Below are 17,677 nucleotides of genomic sequence, written 5' to 3' on the forward strand. Positions count from 1 at the left end.
AATTAAACATTGATGGATCCTCCGCAATAGACACGGTTGAGGATCTTAGTACACCTTGGAAAGGTATAAAAGGCTCTGTCTAAGGATGATGTGGCTCAGTCGTTCGAAAAACGATCAAGGGTTCGGAATCCGTTTGGTTAGACCTTTCTTTACGCTTCTCTATCTCTGATTCTAACGATCTATCGTGAATATCTTTCAAAATTATCTGTTATAGCTACTATACTTTAAGATCGAAGGATAACAATTTGGATCAAATAAAGCTAACTATACTGGCGTGTTTGACTAAGAGAACGCAACGAGTAACAAGCTGTAGAAAAAAGAGTTAAAAAACTGTTAACGAAAGAAATACATGGAAAGGAAGAAATAAAATTTGCATAAATAAGAAGAATTAAAGATAACAAACAACGAGAAAATCAAGTGTAATAGAATCAACAGAAGTGATATCTTGTTCCTATCAGTTCCACCAAAATCGAGTAGCTCTGGACGAAAGAAATTACAAATGCAGGAGCGAGGGATCGAAAAAATAATAAAGTTTGAAAGACAAGTATATGGAACAGGTGTAGAAAAATATTAAAAGAGGGGGCAAAAAAGAGCAACATAAGGAAGAGCAGGAATAGTGGAAGAGGAAGAAAAGAAAGAAGGGAGAAAAGGTAGAGCAAGAGGGAAAAAGGAAGGAAGGAAGAAGAAAGATAAAGGGAGAGTGATAAAAGAAGGAAGAAAGAGTGGTGAGGGAAGAAAGAAGGAAAAGAAGAGGGAAACGAAGTGCTGAGAAAGAAGGCAAGAGAAGAGGAAGAAGGAAAGGAGGAAAAAGAGAAGAGGTCGAGAGTGATCGGAAAAGGAAAGGAGAAAAGATAGAGAGAAAGAGGAGGAGTGAGACCAAAGAGGAATAAGAGAGGTGGTTCGAAGGTGTTCCAGAGGGACAAGTTTTTAGAGTGCACTTGCTTTTCTTCGTTCGGGGGCAGAGGGTGAAGAAGACAACGATGGCCGGATGGTGGAGCTTCGGTGGTGCTTTTCTTTTACTTTTTGGTATCCTTGTTTCCTATTTGTACAAGATCAACTGGATCAAGGTGAGTCTTCTTCGATACCATTGCCCGGTTTACCTACTTATATCGTATCTTTTACTTTCCTCTTCGCGATTCTTCAAATTCAAACTGATCAATATTTTCTACTTATAGAAGAAATTTGAAAGTAAATGCAATTATAGTAATTTGTTAAATTATTGAAATAAAATATCATTAATCTATGATAATTATTTATAAAATATAATTAATATTCATTTGATATTAAATAATAGCAACTGGTATAGTTATATTTTATACACCTATAGCAATGTAAGAAAAGAAAAATTTTTTGACTGCGCAGGAAGAAATAACTCGTAACTTTGAATTGCATTTTTTATTAAATTTGAATTGAGACTTTAAAGTTATATAGTACCATAATGTTTTAGCTATTATTAAATATTTTTCTCTCTATAATTTAAAAAAAAAAATAAAAGAGATAGATATTATTAAATATTACCTATATATTAAAGAAAAAATACTTATAAATAATATGTTAACATATTAATATTTAGTCCTCAAAAATGTAAAAATAGCAAAAAAGATTTATACAAATTTATCGATGCTCATACTTTTTTCTATTTCTATTGGACTAATTCATAAAGCTTTGACGGGTGCATAAATAATGATAAAGCAACTTACGGGTGCGAACAGAGCCATCACGGTGACATTATGTTTACAAATGAGGAGGCAGATTTCTCTTTGCGTGTGACGTTGTAAAACTAGAAGAATTCTTTTTCATCGTATCAGCGATTCTTTCCATTCTTAAAAGGGAAACGTGATATGTTTCAATTCAAAGTTTTCATTTCAAAATGAAATATATGTCTATGCATTTCTTAATCTGGAATTTTAAAAATAATTATTTTTTATCGAATTTTCATTTGTTAAAAATTTATTACTATTTCATTATTATTTTATTATAAAAAATTATTATTACTACAATTTGCATACTATTACTTTTTATTATTTTTATTTTGAAGGCTTCAAAAATAATTGATTTTTCTTTTAGGATTTAAGACTAGAAGGTGACAACAAAACAGTTTTAGCGAATCATTTGGAATCTAAGAAACGCAAATTGGGGAAACTTCCTCCAGTTTATCCAAACGGATGGTTTGCCCTGTTAGAAAGTTCCCAATTAGGAAAAGGTCAAGTAAAACATGTGGCTGCTCTTGGACAAAATTTTGCTGTTTTTAGGTATTTTAATAAATTAATCTATATATTAAAACAGATTTGAAAAAATTATCAAAAGCTTAATCTGTTGATATTTATATTCATTACGAATATTTATAGTAAAAATATTTAATAATTCATTTAAAGAACAAATAACGGAACGGTAAGAATTTTGGATGCTTACTGCCCTCATTTGGGTGCAAATATGGCAGAAGGTGGTCGTGTAAAGGGTGATTGTTTAGAATGTCCCTTTCATGGTTGGCAATTTCGTGGTTCCGATGGACAGTGCGATTACATTCCATATGCTGACAAAGGTGACTCAATTTACAGCTTTATTCGATTAATTGTTGCCTGTTTATAAATGCAATAAATATTTTAACGAATGTCCATTAATATTAATGATATACAATTGCTTTTTAATAATTAATTATACTGTTTACCTGATTTCAGTGCCACACGTTGCCAGAACGAAAACTTGGAAAAGTTGCGAGGCAAACGAAATTATTTTTGTTTGGTACCATGCTGAGGAATTAGAACCACATTGGCAGCCACAAACAAACAGTCATGTCTCAAATCGAACATGGCGTTATCAAGGTCGAAATGAATTTCTTATCAATTGTCATATACAGGTAAATTTAATCAATTTATACATAAATTTCATTTTCTATTTATTCGTGTAACAAGACGAGTGGACGTTGATAAAATTTTTTGCTTCTCAAAAATTTAAAGCTTGAATAGCCCTGAATATGCTTCTGTAAAAAGAGATAATTTAGAAATGATCAAGATAAGGACAATATAATAAATCGATCATGGAAACTAAAATCAAGGAAACCAAGTGGCCATTAACGTTTAGATCGACGGCGATCTTTTAGTGCTCTGCTTTTTGTTTTTCCTTTTCTAGATATGTGTTAAGTAAAGCCGACGGATATTTGAAATAAGAAATGGATTTTGGACTCCTTGATTGCAGCCTCCATGACAGATCCTAAGAACGATGATCGGTGTTTTGGGTTTGAACAGGTAAGAAATTCGTAACTATATATATATCTATACATGTATCATCACTAAACTGTGGACTTTTAAGCATTCGTAAGAAATTTAAGAACGTAATAATGCACAGAATGCGCATTATATGCAAAAAAATGCAAAACATCGTTACGTTAGTGGATAAAACAAATTTCAACTGCTAATGAACTTAGTTCTATTCTTTTAGTTCCGTATGTGTAAAATTGGAATTAGGGCTAACATTATAATATAAATATCACATTTTTTAGGAAGTTGCAGAGAATGGTGCAGATTCGGCACATCTCAGCGCAGTGCATGGTCCGCTGATATTCACGAAAATTGCACACTTTTTTTCTGCTTTCGCTCGTCATTCGTGGACAAATGTTAATTGGACACCGCATAAGTCTTTCTTAGAATCCTTGAACTCCAAACGAACAGAATCAGAAAGACAGGACAATGAAAATTTAAGACATAGAGCATACATGACTTTAAGACACCGCCTGGTCCTATTCGAGAGATTTGAGGTTTTGCAATTGGATGTGAACGTTCAACAAATCGGCCCGGGATACGTTGAACTCATGATGCACAGTTCTTTAGGGTCCATGTGCATTTTTCAGACAGTAACGCCAATGGAACCCCTCTTACAAAAGGTTCTAATTTAAAGTTTCAAATATACATTTCGTTGAATCTTTTCCTCGTTACTTTCTCTTTTTTAATGACATACGATCTGTAAGAAGAATCAATTTCTCTTCGAAGAAAATTCTCATTCTCTAAAAAAAATTTAAGTTTCAATAATAAATATTTGTTGTTGATAATCATTGATTTGTGTATAGTAACGAGAAACATTTTGTTTTTTTTTATAATTATTATTTATATTACCAGGTAACCCACATATTATACTCTCCGCCACTGCTTGCTCCATACGCTAGTCTGTTATTCCTAGCAGAGTGTTTAATGTTCGAAAGAGATGTAGCTATTTGGAATCGAAAAAAGTTCGAGAAACGACCACTTTTGGTCAAAGAAGATAAAAGCATACTCGCTTATCGCAGGTGGTATGCCCAATTTTATTCGCAGCATAGTCCAAGTTATCACTCTGCAATTAAATCTTTACAATGGTAGCTCAAAATCTCCCTAACTGTAAAAGATTTTTTTATTTTCGATGTTAAATTTTATATCAGTAATAGTTGTAAGGATAATAATATTATCCAATTACACTGAATAAATACACGTGTTTAATGTAATAAAAAAAAAATATATATATATGTAAGATATATTGATTTGTTCGTATAATGTTAATATTTTAAGAATAACTACGAAGTATGATGTGTTTAATCTAATACATACATAAATTGATATTATTGCCTGTAGATATCATTAAATATTCTTCTTCATAAGAAAAGAGTAAACTTTTATACCTTCATTTCCCTTTTTTATAGGCATTATTTGAGTTTCAATAAAGATTATGAAATTACTCGAATTTATATCTTCTAAATTTGTCGTCCAAAACCGTCGTCCTCACCGCTGCTCATGCTTAACAAAGAAAGATATAGTCACGTGACAGATACATTGGTCACGTGTTGTAGCTGATTGGTTGATTGGCTCCGTGGCGGCTCTTCAGCGCCACGGAAACAGTTAGGTTGCTGAACACAAAGACTCCGTTCTCGTCGCGCAAGGAAAGAGCATGACTTCCGAAATAGACCTGGATGATGTAAGTAATTTAAATTTCTCGCGGTTTTTCCTTTTGGCCAATCGGATTTGACCTTGTGCTATTTAAACATTTTGGCGCCTATTGTCTTGAATCATAACCTTAATTTAATTAAATATTTTTTTCTGTTGTTAGTCATCCAACATATTTTAATTGTAATCGTTAATTAATTTACATGATTATTTGAATTTATAAAATAAAAGTAATAGAAGATCTAATTGAGCAAATATACATTTCGCTTTTATATTTTTGTAATATATTTTATGTCAAATATCAATTTTCCAATTCTTTAGAATTCTGTAATTTATTTAAAAAACAAAGAATATAAAAATACCCTGAAGTGCTATTATAAAATTATATAATAAGAACAATATACGATAAGAACAATATACAATATACGATAATATATAAAACAATATAAATTATATATATCAATAGTCAATAGAAATTAACAAATACGGACGATCTTTATTTATGTCTAACAACATTAACGTCTAAATCATATTTTCTATAATAGTATATAATACCAGCAAAAATATTAATCTCTGTATGCATTTAATTAATAAATAAAATAAATATATTCACCATTTTTTTGTAACATTGATTATTTTTATATATTAGTAATTTCTTTAGTGTTAAAAATAAACTAAAAAATAATAAATAAATAATAAAAACTAATTAAATCTTAAATTTGAATTTATACACGTCATTTTATTGTATCTAATTATATTAGTAGACAAGAAGCTTGAAAAATATGTAGATGTACTATATATATATATATATATATTCAACATTAAATTTTTACATAACAAAATTTATTAAACGTTATGCATTTTCAGAAATGAATTTACTCGCAGTTTAACAATATTTAAATTTGACAAATTATTAAACTGTAATCAAATTTAAAACGAAAATCATTAAAAGTTTTAATGACCTAACCTATTTAATACTAAGTTTATTGTATGCTTAACATTTATAGAATTGAATTCCAGTGATTATTATTATAATTTATATGTAATACATTTTTTTTAACTCTACCATTTATATTTATACCATTATATTTATGTTAAATGAAACTCATGTGTTCAAAATGATTAATAATTGGAACTTCTTTATATCATTTTTCAATTATATCAAAGTATATGTAATATTACGAAATAAATAATGTCAACTGTATTTTTTAAGAAGTTTTCCTTTATTAACAAAATTTTTTTCCAATTCTTTTTTAAAATAAACAAAAAAATTTGTAAATTGTAGAGAAATATTTATAAAAATATGGTAAGATAAGTTTCAACAATAATTTATTCTAATATTAATAATTTAAGAATAAAAATATATTTCTGATAATAATTTGTTTATACATTTCATATATATGATATGATTATACTATTTAAATGTAATTCTTCAAATTTTCTTTCTAATATAGTTCCCAACACTGAAACTAAAGCATGTCCATATTAAAGACAAGAAACATTTATTAAGAACAATAAATACAATGTTGAAAGATGGGTCTAATTCATTACAGGTATAAATTTTTTAAATACTTTTTCATTTCATTAATACTATTGGCCTACAGTTTATTTATATGCCTAAATTTCTCTCTTCAACATAAATTCCGTTAGTCTTAAAATTATTAAAAAATTTCAGATAGTTACTGATTTCGATTTAACATTAACTAAACAGCATGTCAATGGAAAAAAGGTTCTCAGTAGTTTTGGTATGTAAACTTATATTATTTTATTGCAATCACATACTAAGCTTTAATTATTTCTTTGTTATTTTGAAAAAAACAGGAATCTTTAGTAAGTGCAAGCAACTTCCAGAAACATACGCAAAGGAATCAAGTCGTCTTTATCAAAAATATAGGCCAATTGAAATAGATCCTAATTTATCAGTTGAAATAAAAACAGAGGCAATGACAGAATGGATGATAGCAGCAGAGGAAATACTGAAAGGGATACCTTTTAATCCTAATGAAATACCAGAAATAAGCAACATGTATGAAATGTATTTAAGGGATGGTACTAAAGAACTTTTAAAAAAATTGCATCTTGCTAAAGTACCAGTTCTAGTTTTTAGTGCTGGTTTAGGCGATATTGTTGAAGCTATTTTAAAAAGTCAGAGTATTCTCTTTGATAATGTAAAGGTAACAATTTTTTAAACATATAATTTTTCTTTAAATTTACAATCTTAACTGTTTTTGTATTTGTAATAGTAATGAAAAAAATAGTAATAATGTTATTAGTATAAATAATAATAGTAATAATATTTCGAATTTTTTTATTTTAGATAATTTCAAATTTTCTCAAATATGAAGATGGAAAACTAGCAGGTTTTCAGAATGAAAGACTAATTCATGTTTTTAATAAAAACAAACATGCAATAGAACAAGATTATTTTAAATTTCTTGAAGGAAGGAAAAATGTCCTTTTAATGGGTGATAATATAGGCGATGCGTCAATGGTTGATGGAATGATGAATACATGTGCTGTACTGAAAATTGGTTTTCTTTATGACAATGTAAGTATTATATATTGCATTATAAATTATGACAAACAATTGCTGTATATTCTATAGTATATCAGAACTTTTGAAAAGGATTATGAATTGAATAAAAATTTTGATTTTTTACAGATTGAAAGTAGTTTGGATTCATTTATGGAAAAATTTGATATTGTTTTGGTAGATGATCAAACAATGCAAGTTCCAATTGACATATTACAATTGTTGTTATAATATAATTAAATAATTAACAAAGTTAATTTACAAATAATTAAATACAATTTTTCAATTTCTATTATTTATAAAATATCTCTTTCTCTTAGGTCTCAAATCACTTTAATATAATTATCATTTATTTAATTTGATTGTAGTAGCTTAATAAGATATATTAAACAATATTATTTTACCGATAAAGTTACTTTTAGTATAATTTTATGCACTAACAATTTATAATGTATCAGTTTTACAGTAAAAACTATGAATGTTTGATTAATTTTGTTGAAACAACAAATAAAAAAAAAGTATTCTCCCTTGTATTTAAATTTTTATACAATATATTCTTTATAATTACTATTATTATATTGCAGGAACAAATTTTATTTTATGAAAAATAATAATAAACGTAATAAATACAATTGTAAACAATTGTTAAATTGTATCAAATATTTGTTTATAAATTCCTTATACGAGCTATGAATTTATAACAACTTGGTACATTCTATGAAAAAGCAAGTTGAGAACCAGTAACCAATTAACCTAATATTATGTACAACGTGACGAAATGTATAGTTCTCGTATTTTTCGATTATTGAAGTTTGCTAATTTTCAATTCTAAAAAGTACTTTGGCGTAAGTTACTCTATTCAGTTAAGAAGATTTATTTTAAAATATTAAATCGTAATGGTGTTGATATCAACAAATTTGATAAATCTTAAAAATATAATACTTCAATATATGACGAAATAACTCCGAACAAACAAGTTCGATTAATCGATTCTAATCGATATTAAATTTTACAGAGTTCGATAATATATCATAATTTAAGCTGGGAACAGTTGATATAAATCAATTTCAATTGGCTTACGTTAATTTCATTTATAACCAATAAATTAAAAATTATATTTTTTTATAGGTATTATTAAGTCTTGAAAAAAAAAATCAAGAGGAACTATCGTATCCAAAGTTTCATTTTAATATCAGTAATAAATTGGAAAATTAAATGAACAGTATCGCAGAAACTTGTAATAATCTTAAAAGGGAATATGATGGGTGTTTTAAGCTTTGGTTTTCCGAAAAATTCCTTAAAGGTGATTTAGACGATTCAATGTGCTCAAATCACTTCAAATTATATAATCAGTGTCTGCAGGTAATCGAATTGCCTTCTTAAATTCATTTTTTTTTTTTCTTTTTTGAGATTATAACATTGAAATATTATGAGTGAGATAAAGCGATTTCTTGGAGATTATTTTTTTTGCAAATTTTTGTGAAAAATAAACTTTTGATTCTGCATACATTTAACGAACTGAAATCCAAGATAATTGTTCGTAACACGTGATTGTATTTACTTTTCGTGTATTTACTTCTTTTCGAAATCAGATCTTTAAAAATGTATGAGACAAAGTAGTGTGTGTTCTACACAGTAATAATGAATTAAAGCATGTGCAACTGGAACATACGGATTTCACATCAATTTCTGTCTTTTTCTGTATTAATAACTAAACGAAAATTGTTATAATTAATTGGCGATGATTTATTAATTGCTGAATGATGTATTAATTAACGTATAACAATATATTATGGAGGCTTGTAAAGAATTGAAAGCAAAGTACGATCGTTGTTTTAATAATTGGTTCTCCGAGAAATTTTTGCGTGGAATTTATGATGATAGTGAATGCGCATCGTTACTTAAAGTTTACACTGAATGTGTAGCGGTAAGTTAATAAATGTAAAAAATTTTATTTTTAAATTTCTAACCTAACCTTTGTTGACTTGCTATTGTTTCTCCTCGAAAATGAAAAGATTAAATAATTAAAAAGAAATCACTTGAAACATTTATGATTCTGTACTGACCTGAAATTTGCATGTCAGAATCATAAACTTTTAATTTAAAGTCAACGTAAAAATTTGAAAATGTAACTTTTATTGGAATCTCAATAATTTAAAAAATTACATCGTTACCATTAATCCCTTACTTTTGGAGTTTGATGAAATAAATTGTATTTGAGTCTTATATATTGCTTTTTATAGATTCCTTGAAACATTATGGAACATTATTACTTACTATAACATTATTGTATTTGAGTCTTATATATTGCTTTTTATAGATTCCTTGAAAGATTATGGAACATTAAAATAATATTTCATTATAAAACAATTATTTTCACGTTTAAAATACATACTATATTATTATACCATATAATTATGTTTCAGCAAGCTATGAAAGATCAAAATATAAATATAGATGAGGTAAATATGGCTCATTTGGGAACAGAACAAGAAAAGAAAACTGAAGATTGACCATTATACTTTTAATAGGATTTTCTTTTAATTTTTACTATGGATGTGTTACATATGTTTAAATAAATAATTTTTATCATAAAACAATTTGCAATTGGATTACTATAATAAGCACAACTAGAAACATTGATTTTTAAGTAGATTTTTATTTTCCTATACAAAAATTTTTAAAAATAATGTCTAAAACTTCTTCATTATTAATAGAACCAGTTATTTTGCCAAGTTCTCTTGCCGCATTTCTAATATCCTGTAAGGATATAGCCATATCATAATTTGGTACTGTAGTTTTTTGTAAATAGAGTTCAAGATAATCTGAAACATGTAATAAATGATTTCTATATCGTGCATGACTAAGAACAGGGTTTTCTGTACATGGATCTCCACATCTGAAATTAAAAACAATAGATTAATAATAGTTATATATATATATATAAATAACTGTACAAATAAATATATATATATATATTTATTTGTACAGTATTTCTTGATTTTCATTATTATAAATAAAATATTCACATTTCCCTGAAACATTCTCCTAATGCGTTTGTTAGTTCTTTTAAACCTTCTTGTGTTTTACATGATATAGGAATAACATTTTGCTTTCTCCAATTTTTTTTTTCTTCTTCTTTAAGCAAATCTACTTTATTCAATACTGTAAGAACTCTTTTTTTGTCTATTTCTAAATAATTCTTGTATTGTCTTAGAAATATTTCTAAAGAAATTTTTATTTTATTTTCTGCACTAATTACACATATAACAAAATCTGCTTCTTTTGAATATTTTTTCGCTTTTCTAATACCTTCTACTTCTATTTCATTTTCTGGATTATTTCTAATTCCTGCAGTATCTGCAAGAATCATTGGATATCCACAAATATTTGTTGTTAACTCTATAACATCTCTTGTTGTTCCTGGCGAAGAGGTAACAATTGCTGCATCTTTTCTTGAAAGAAGATTTAACAGACTGCTTTTCCCTACATTTGGTTCTCCAAGAATTGTTACATGTACTCCAGTGCGTAAAATTTCTCCTTTTCTACCATCAGACAGATGTTGTAGAATTTCTGTAGATAATTTTTGCACAGTAGTTTTAGCATCTTTTAAAATATTAGAAGTTACACTGTGCTCTTCAGAAAAATCAACATAAGCTTCCAAATTGGCAAGTACATTCAACAAAACGATACGCCAAGAATCATAAAGATGACGAAGGGATCCATTTGCTTGATTAGTGGCCTATTGGCATTTTAAGAGGAAATGTTGCAACATAGTATATTCTAATAATGTAAGATAATTCAAGAATATTATTTCTCAATAATATAATATAATGTAAGATAATTCAAGAATATTATTTCTCAATAATATAATATAGTTACATTTTTACCTGTTTACGTTGTTTTTCCGTTTCTGCTTCAATTAAATCTCCTATACCTTCTGCTTCGGTCAAATCTATTTTTCCATTTAAAAATGCTCTTTTCGTGAATTCTCCTGGAAGCGCTAACTGAAAACGTAGTTTTGAAAGCGCATTTAGAACCGACGTCACCACTGCTGGCCCACCATGAACATGGAATTCTGCAGAATCTTCTCCAGTAAATGAGTTAGGTCCTGAAATTCATTACTCATTGAATACACAACTCTATACATAACTTTATTTTTTAATACTATGTGTTTTTTATATTCATTCTATATATATAATTCATCTTTTTAAACTATATTCTAAAATATATTACCTGGAAACCAAAGACATAGACCTTTATCTAAAACTTCTTTTGTTTCAGGATCATAAATTTTTCTTAAGAATGCTATTCTAGGTTTTAGACTAGATATTTTTGTCATTTTTTGTAAAGCTACTAATGCTTTTGGTCCAGATACACGTATTACTGCTACCCCACATTTGCCATATCCTTTAATACAAAGAAGTATTTGTCATTTAATAAATTAAATAAATTAATAAATAAAATGAAATAGAATTATTTTTATAATATCCGTAAGTTGTACATATAATTTTAAACAATAATTTGTTTAATTAAGCAAAAATATAAATATAAATAACAAAAATAACGAATCTATGTTATTTATTTGTAATTAATGTCTTTTTAGTTATATTATATTTTAGATCATAATTGATAATTTCATTTAATTGAAATTAATGATTCTTATATGTTTAAACTTGATTGCGACACGCATGCGCAGTTAAAATTGGCGGAATGCTGAATGTCTCGTCTCGTGAAAAGCAGTGTCAAAGTAGCTACCAAGTTAAAATTACGCATTGTATGTTAATTTTATAAAAATTCGACTAATGAATAAAAATATAGACAGAAGAAAATGTAGAAATAGCAACCAGAAGAAAGTGCGTAAATTGTAGAAGATCCATGTTCTGTGAAGTGCCTTCGTAGTAAAATTAATGGAGTAAAAACTGTGTATCTCATTTCCTCCGAACTATTGGTTAACTTCCAAGTACTTTTATTTAAAAGTATTCGTAACATTTGTGTATTCGACATATAACAATAATAACTTTTATAAATCTAACACGATGCTTTATTTACACAATTGTTCTGCATTAGGTTAAACTCAGGTTAGGTATTTAAGAACAAGTATCGAGCATGATCATTGATGAGAGAAACGTAACATGGAAGTCAATAATCAGTTAGAAACAGTTCGGTTTTTAATCAAAATATTAAGTGTTAAGTTTTAAAAAAAATATTGACAATACAAGATTGCGCCTTAAAGTATTAAGTTTGTTTAAATTAAGGAAATGTTTAGCCCTTAACGATAAATTTTTCACAAATTCTTAACTTAGGTAATGAATAAATGAAAGTTGTACGTATTACACGACGGAAATTCATGATCGAAGAGTATTGAAATATAAATTTTAAATTAATAAAATGACAGAGTTTGGGAAAAAACTAATAAGTAGTAAAGACGTGCAGAAACGTTGTAACGAATGGGTAGAATCGCAAAAAGATTTCACGTACACGGACGAGACACAATGTAAAAGAAAGCAAATAGATGACGATGATAGTTATAATACTGATTCTGAATTTGATTCCGTGTCAGAGTGCGGAACGAAGAGAAGAGTTGGTTTCCCGCTGAAACGTGAAGTTTTTCATTTGTCCTGCGAATGGTCCGGCTGCAAACACGAAACCAATCACGTTGAGAGATTCGTAAATCACGTGGCTTCACATGTGTCTGATTTAAATACGCGGACCAATGAGAAAGAAGTCAGTGTTTATATATGCCAGTGGACTGATTGTTTGTACGAGAGTGACGAACCCGACGAGATCTCTAGACACGTTAATTTACATGCCTATCACACTAAATTAAAATGTATTGGATCAAATATTCGGTCTAGAATTAAATTACCTGTAAGAAATTATCCATTAGCAATAAATTGTGAAAAAACTATATTATAAACTATATTCACAGAATAATTATAATACAATTAAAAAATTTACTTTATTTTATTGCTGTAAATATTAATTAATTTTATTTAAATCATAGTATTTTAATAAAAAATTGTTTCAGTTTTATATAGTTTAGAAATTAAATAAGGATATTGATGTACATATACACTACCAAATTTTAAATTTTAATTATATTTTAGAAATGTCATAGGGACTCCGAATGGAAAAATGTTGTGGATCTTCCAGCACCACTTCTTTGCCGTTGGGAGGAATGTTTGAAATACTTTAGGAATTATCAATTATATTTATATCATGTAGCTGCTCATATTGAGGAAGGTCCAAGGGGTAATAAAATTGAAGGAGGTGTAAAATGTAAATGGACAGGTTGTGATAACTCTTACCCTAATTTGTACAAATTGAGGAATCATATACGACATCATACAAAGGAAAAGATTGTTGCTTGTCCTGATTGTGGTGCTACATTTGCTTCCAATACAAAATTTCATATACATTGCAAACGACAGATTCCAATTGATGGTAAGATGAAAAAAATTTTCATTTATTTATAAATATCACAGTATATTCAAATATTATATATATATATATTGTCTTTTAACGTTTATAAATGTAATATATATATATATATATATAGCATTTTTGATTATAGGAAATCATTGAATTATTTGCACAATTTAAAAATTGGTTAAAAATTTAGTATATAAATAAATAGTATTCTTAATTTTTATGTTAGTTCAAGGATTCCAATGCTCCCATTGCAATAAATTTTATCCAACTGAGGGAATTTTGAAGGATCATATGCGAATGCATGTTTTTAATTACAAATGCACTCTTTGTGATATGAGTTGTGAATCACCTGCCAATTTAGCTAAACATGTTAGATATCGGCATGTTTCTACTAGAAGCTTTCCTTGTCAACTTTGCAACCATGCTGCCAAATCTCAACAGGATCTAGATACACACATGACAGTTCATACAAAGGGACCTAATTTTTCATGTCATTTTGAAGGATGCCAATATAAATGCAAAGGCGCATACACTCTTGATAGGTACCTGAATAAATTTTAAAAATTATTTAGAAATTAAATTAATAAAACTTATAATTAAGATATTTCATTTTGATTGTTCTTAAAAAGTTTCATTTCTTTCATGATAAGGCATATAGAACGAGTTCATACTATGCAAGTGAGATGGTATTGCTGTCATGAATGCCCTGTAAAATATAGAAAAAGTTATAGATTAACGAAACATTTAATTGAAACACATCAATTGCAATTACCCAGTGGTCATACAAGATTTCAATATAGCCATGATGAAGATGGATGTTATAGATTACAAATGGTCAGATATGAAGCAGTTGAAGAAGAAACAAATCCTTCTATCAATCAGTCAAAGTTGCAAAATAGAAAATTCAAAATAAAATTAAATAAAGATGCCAGTGTGCCTAAAATTGAAGTAATATCTTTCTTTGGAGTAAAGTTTATAAAATATGTATAAAAAAAATTGATACAGATAAAAACGTTATGTAATTTATTAGGTTTTTGAAGATTCAAATGAGAACGAAGAAGATGAAGATAATGAAGAGCAAGGAAAGTCAGGAGATGACGAAGGAAAATCTATGCCAGTAATACCAAATATTTTGATAACAATTGATGAAACTGATGCCGAGGGAAATATAATTAGTAGTAGTGTTGTGGAAGCGCAAGAAACTGAAGAATTACCACCTACTGAAGGAGATCCGTTAATTTTAACGTAAATTAATTTTGGTTGAACATACAAGTTTATTATATTTACTTTAACAGGCATCAAGTTTACATTTTCAATACACATTATAACTAATTTTTATATTTTTTGTATTATGTATTTCTTTTCTTACATAGAAACTATTAATTAATATTTTATGTATTTTCAAAAAAGTTTATAAATTGATCAATTTGGTAATTTCTTTTACATGGAACAAATAATTAATTAGAAACAGATATAAATTATATTATTTATCAAATCTATCTTTTATAAATAGGACTAACTCTATGAACTAAGAAGATAATTGAAGATCAAAACAGGCTTCATCGTCTATTTCTAATGAATCAGGTGTATTTGTAGCTTCAATTAATTCTCCATCAAAATACAGTTTAATTTTTGATTCTTCAACATTAAATTCTTCAACACATTTTTCTAATAACCTTTTGAAATGTTCATTTCGTTTGACAGAAACAATTAGACTTTTCTTGCTTGTTGTTTGTATTTTTATTATACAAGTGTCTTCATTGTTTATAGTTTTTTGAAGTGTAGTATTATTTTTCTTAACAATACCTCCCTCTGTAAATATAATTTTTAATTTTTATTTGGAGAAAATATTAAACTAGGATTTTACAAAAAAAATCAAAATAATAATAATTAATGTACCGAGTATGTCTATTACAGACAAATTTATTGAAGCTGGAGTATCATTCTTTTTAATAGTTTTATCTCCTTTTGTTATTAAAATTTCATCCACTGAAACTTGTTCTAAATTAGCAAAATACTCAAAAATTTGTTGGAAGTTTTCATTCTAAAAATATTGTAAATTTTTAAAATGGATAGAATTAGTGGTTTTGGAAGTACTTAATAACTATACTGTATATAAATTTTAAAATGTACATGATTATAAATTATGAAATATATATAATTATATTATGATTACGTACTCTACAAATATTTAAACGATGTACGTCCTTTGATCGCCAGAGAATTTTAATATTTATTTCATAATTTTCAATCTCGTTAGAATATGGATCTTCCTGTATATTATTTTCAATTATCAATATATCATTTTCGGGCGATTTTGATTGTTCTTCTACAGAAACAATTTCTAGATCTGAATCTGTTTCTGATGCATTTCTTCTCTAAAACAAATTGCAATGATTTCAATTGATTAGATTAATAATTTCAAGAATTACTAATCAAAAAAATAATTGTCTTTAGATATATGTGGTATTTGTAAGTTGATTTACTTGTCTTTGTCTCACTGATCGACGCGTAGATCTTTTATTCCTTGTTTTTTGTTTTGGTACAGTTTTGTTATGTTGCACTTTCTTAATTCTGTAAGATAGTAGCAAATTTTATTTTTAGTTAATATAGATCACAGCAGAAGGATATTAACGACATATAAAACTTTAAAATTACAAAATTCTATAAAAATTAATTTTTTTAATGAACTCATACTTATCACATGTGCATAATTCTTTATTCTTTTTGTCGTTCTCTTCATTCTCTAGTTCATTCTGTTGTGGGGACATTCGCTTTTGTTTCAAGGCTATACATAATATTTCAATTAGATTATCTATTTGAGTTTTACACCACAAATTAAATAAGATACATTATTTACTATATTTGTATTATGTACCTTTCAGCTTAATAACAGAATTTAAATACAAATCATTATCATCATCAGACGAACTTCCTAATTGGATAACTTCCATTACTTATTCACGTTTTGTTTAACAATTTAACAATATTAAGAAAAAACTAAATTTGTAGTAATTTGAGGTCTAAATTTCTTTCACTCCATAGAAAACAGGGTTAGATATTTGACACGTCTTGAATATTTTAAAATATAGAAAATTTTTTACACGTTAAAAGATACAAAATATAAGTAATAGCACTGCTATTTAAAGAACTCAAATGAACAACATTTACCGAAACAGACAAACAAATGTTATTCAAAATAAATTTTATGTTGCTCTCATTTTTTTCTAGTCTGAACATTTTAAATTGCGATTATGCTGCCATCTTTAGAGAATAACACGATTTAAATTTAGTTGATTTCTTTATTGTACTTTTATAAAATTGCTGAAAAAAATATAGTCAATTTGATAATTAAAAAGATTTTCAGAAATTTTTATCATTAAGTATACCATTGTTTATAGAACATTTCAATATCAATACAATTCCAGCATAGTTTTTAAAATTCAAAAACGAATGAAACGAATAAATTTGGTACAGCAGTTTTTTTAAATTTTAAAATCAAGATTTCATTTGTTCATATATATAAAATATATTTGTTCATAATATCTTAACAGTCTTAAGAATATTCCATTAATATCTAATTTGACAATGCTCGAACGTTCAGGGATATATTTTATTTATGCATACGCTAAAATTTGTTTCTATTGACATTGTATACAATGCATGTCAATCTATTTACAAATATTACATATCAATAACTACTTCAATTTATATCATTTAAACGTTTAAACAAAGAACATCGCCGCTCAGAAATATTTATATTTATATCTTTCTCTTTCTTTCGTTGATACAGGCCATTGTG

General features: G+C 27.2%; 6 protein-coding genes and 1 long non-coding RNA gene across 10 annotated transcripts; 4 read left to right on the forward strand and 3 right to left on the reverse strand.

Moving 5' to 3' along the window:
* The first annotated feature begins 773 nt into the window (after positions 1-773).
* Positions 774-4,418, forward strand: LOC122532044 (cholesterol 7-desaturase nvd). Its single transcript, XM_043660466.1, has 6 exons — positions 774-1,067; positions 2,068-2,252; positions 2,376-2,542; positions 2,679-2,857; positions 3,500-3,880; positions 4,113-4,418. The coding sequence occupies exons 1-6, from the start codon at positions 981-983 to the stop codon at positions 4,347-4,349; spliced, it is 1,236 nt and encodes a 411-aa protein (XP_043516401.1). The 5' UTR covers positions 774-980; the 3' UTR covers positions 4,350-4,418.
* LOC122532048 lies at positions 1,719-2,825 on the reverse strand. Its single transcript, XR_006307437.1, has 3 exons — positions 2,669-2,825; positions 2,413-2,579; positions 1,719-1,899 (listed from the first exon to the last, which is right to left on the reverse strand). It is a non-coding gene; the product is annotated as an uncharacterized LOC122532048 (long non-coding RNA).
* A 398-nt stretch (positions 4,419-4,816) lies between the features above and the next one.
* LOC122532045 (7-methylguanosine phosphate-specific 5'-nucleotidase) lies at positions 4,817-7,795 on the forward strand. Its single transcript, XM_043660467.1, has 6 exons — positions 4,817-4,938; positions 6,362-6,460; positions 6,583-6,652; positions 6,729-7,081; positions 7,225-7,455; positions 7,570-7,795. Exons 1-6 carry the CDS (start codon positions 4,912-4,914, stop codon positions 7,669-7,671), a joined length of 882 nt encoding a protein of 293 aa, XP_043516402.1. The 5' UTR covers positions 4,817-4,911; the 3' UTR covers positions 7,672-7,795.
* Positions 7,796-8,160: 365 nt separating this feature from the next.
* On the forward strand, positions 8,161-10,037 carry LOC122532041 (TP53-regulated inhibitor of apoptosis 1-like). 2 transcript variants are annotated; one of them, XM_043660462.1, is made up of 3 exons: positions 8,161-8,285; positions 8,569-8,802; positions 9,867-10,037. In XM_043660462.1, the coding sequence occupies exons 2-3, from the start codon at positions 8,656-8,658 to the stop codon at positions 9,951-9,953; spliced, it is 234 nt and encodes a 77-aa protein (XP_043516397.1). In that variant the 5' UTR covers positions 8,161-8,285; positions 8,569-8,655; the 3' UTR covers positions 9,954-10,037. The 2 variants fall into 2 exon arrangements, with proteins under 2 accessions (XP_043516397.1, XP_043516398.1); XM_043660463.1 differs by lacking the exons at positions 8,161-8,285; positions 8,569-8,802 and adding an exon at positions 8,839-9,367.
* On the reverse strand, positions 9,953-13,005 carry LOC122532039 (tRNA modification GTPase GTPBP3, mitochondrial). Of its 3 annotated transcripts, none has more exons than XM_043660460.1 (5): positions 12,922-13,005; positions 11,677-11,850; positions 11,331-11,551; positions 10,470-11,182; positions 9,953-10,339 (listed from the first exon to the last, which is right to left on the reverse strand). In XM_043660460.1, the coding sequence occupies exons 2-5, from the start codon at positions 11,780-11,782 to the stop codon at positions 10,099-10,101; spliced, it is 1,281 nt and encodes a 426-aa protein (XP_043516395.1). In that variant the 5' UTR covers positions 11,783-11,850; positions 12,922-13,005; the 3' UTR covers positions 9,953-10,098. The 3 variants fall into 3 exon arrangements, with proteins under 3 accessions (XP_043516395.1, XP_043516393.1, XP_043516394.1); XM_043660458.1 differs by lacking the exon at positions 12,922-13,005 and adding an exon at positions 12,288-12,599; XM_043660459.1 differs by lacking the exons at positions 11,677-11,850; positions 12,922-13,005 and adding an exon at positions 12,288-12,609.
* Positions 12,666-15,520, forward strand: LOC122532038 (histone H4 transcription factor-like). The gene is made up of 6 exons (XM_043660457.1): positions 12,666-13,311; positions 13,551-13,887; positions 14,102-14,417; positions 14,526-14,823; positions 14,906-15,120; positions 15,389-15,520. The coding sequence occupies exons 1-6, from the start codon at positions 12,832-12,834 to the stop codon at positions 15,405-15,407; spliced, it is 1,665 nt and encodes a 554-aa protein (XP_043516392.1). The 5' UTR covers positions 12,666-12,831; the 3' UTR covers positions 15,408-15,520.
* Positions 15,130-17,152, reverse strand: LOC122532040 (uncharacterized protein CG4449). Its single transcript, XM_043660461.1, has 6 exons — positions 16,754-17,152; positions 16,573-16,663; positions 16,362-16,449; positions 16,056-16,253; positions 15,775-15,919; positions 15,130-15,687 (listed from the first exon to the last, which is right to left on the reverse strand). Exons 1-6 carry the CDS (start codon positions 16,827-16,829, stop codon positions 15,404-15,406), a joined length of 882 nt encoding a protein of 293 aa, XP_043516396.1. The 5' UTR covers positions 16,830-17,152; the 3' UTR covers positions 15,130-15,403.
* Between the last annotated feature and the right edge of the window lie 525 nt (positions 17,153-17,677).

This window comes from Frieseomelitta varia, unplaced genomic scaffold, assembly GCF_011392965.1.
Source record: "Frieseomelitta varia isolate USP_RPSP 00005682 unplaced genomic scaffold, Fvar_1.2 scaffold_433, whole genome shotgun sequence".
NCBI lineage: Eukaryota > Metazoa > Arthropoda > Insecta > Hymenoptera > Apidae > Frieseomelitta > Frieseomelitta varia.

Bases quoted from the DNA above. Each gene is read 5' to 3' on its own strand.
- LOC122532044 (XM_043660466.1), top strand. From the start codon at position 981: ATGGCCGGATGGTGGAGCTTCGGTGGTGCTTTTCTTTTACTTTTTGGT. The intron at 1,068-2,067 runs GTGAGTCTTCTT...TTTTTCTTTTAG, and splicing joins ACAAGATCAACTGGATCAAG to GATTTAAGACTAGAAGGTGA. The intron at 2,253-2,375 runs GTATTTTAATAA...ATTCATTTAAAG, and splicing joins CAAAATTTTGCTGTTTTTAG to AACAAATAACGGAACGGTAA.
- LOC122532045 (XM_043660467.1), top strand. From the start codon at position 4,912: ATGACTTCCGAAATAGACCTGGATGAT. The intron at 6,653-6,728 runs GTATGTAAACTT...TGAAAAAAACAG, and splicing joins AAAGGTTCTCAGTAGTTTTG to GAATCTTTAGTAAGTGCAAG. The intron at 7,456-7,569 runs GTAAGTATTATA...GATTTTTTACAG, and splicing joins TTGGTTTTCTTTATGACAAT to ATTGAAAGTAGTTTGGATTC.
- LOC122532041 (XM_043660462.1), top strand. From the start codon at position 8,656: ATGAACAGTATCGCAGAAACTTGTAATAATCTTAAAAGGGAATATGAT. The intron at 8,803-9,866 runs GTAATCGAATTG...ATTATGTTTCAG, and splicing joins TATATAATCAGTGTCTGCAG to CAAGCTATGAAAGATCAAAA.
- LOC122532039 (XM_043660458.1), bottom strand. From the start codon at position 12,447: ATGTCGAATACACAAATGTTACGAATACTTTTAAATAAAAGTACTTGG. The intron at 11,851-12,287 runs GTTGCTATTTCT...TTTGTATTAAAG, and splicing joins AATTTACGCACTTTCTTCTG to GATATGGCAAATGTGGGGTA. The intron at 10,340-10,469 runs GTGAATATTTTA...TTTTAATTTCAG, and splicing joins GGAGAATGTTTCAGGGAAAT to ATGTGGAGATCCATGTACAG.
- LOC122532038 (XM_043660457.1), top strand. From the start codon at position 12,832: ATGACAGAGTTTGGGAAAAAACTAATAAGTAGTAAAGACGTGCAGAAA. The intron at 13,312-13,550 runs GTAAGAAATTAT...ATTATATTTTAG, and splicing joins GGTCTAGAATTAAATTACCT to AAATGTCATAGGGACTCCGA. The intron at 13,888-14,101 runs GTAAGATGAAAA...TTTTTATGTTAG, and splicing joins ACGACAGATTCCAATTGATG to TTCAAGGATTCCAATGCTCC.
- LOC122532040 (XM_043660461.1), bottom strand. From the start codon at position 16,829: ATGGAAGTTATCCAATTAGGAAGTTCGTCTGATGATGATAATGATTTG. The intron at 16,664-16,753 runs GTACATAATACA...TATTATGTATAG, and splicing joins TTCTGTTATTAAGCTGAAAG to CCTTGAAACAAAAGCGAATG. The intron at 16,450-16,572 runs GTATGAGTTCAT...ACTATCTTACAG, and splicing joins GAATTATGCACATGTGATAA to AATTAAGAAAGTGCAACATA.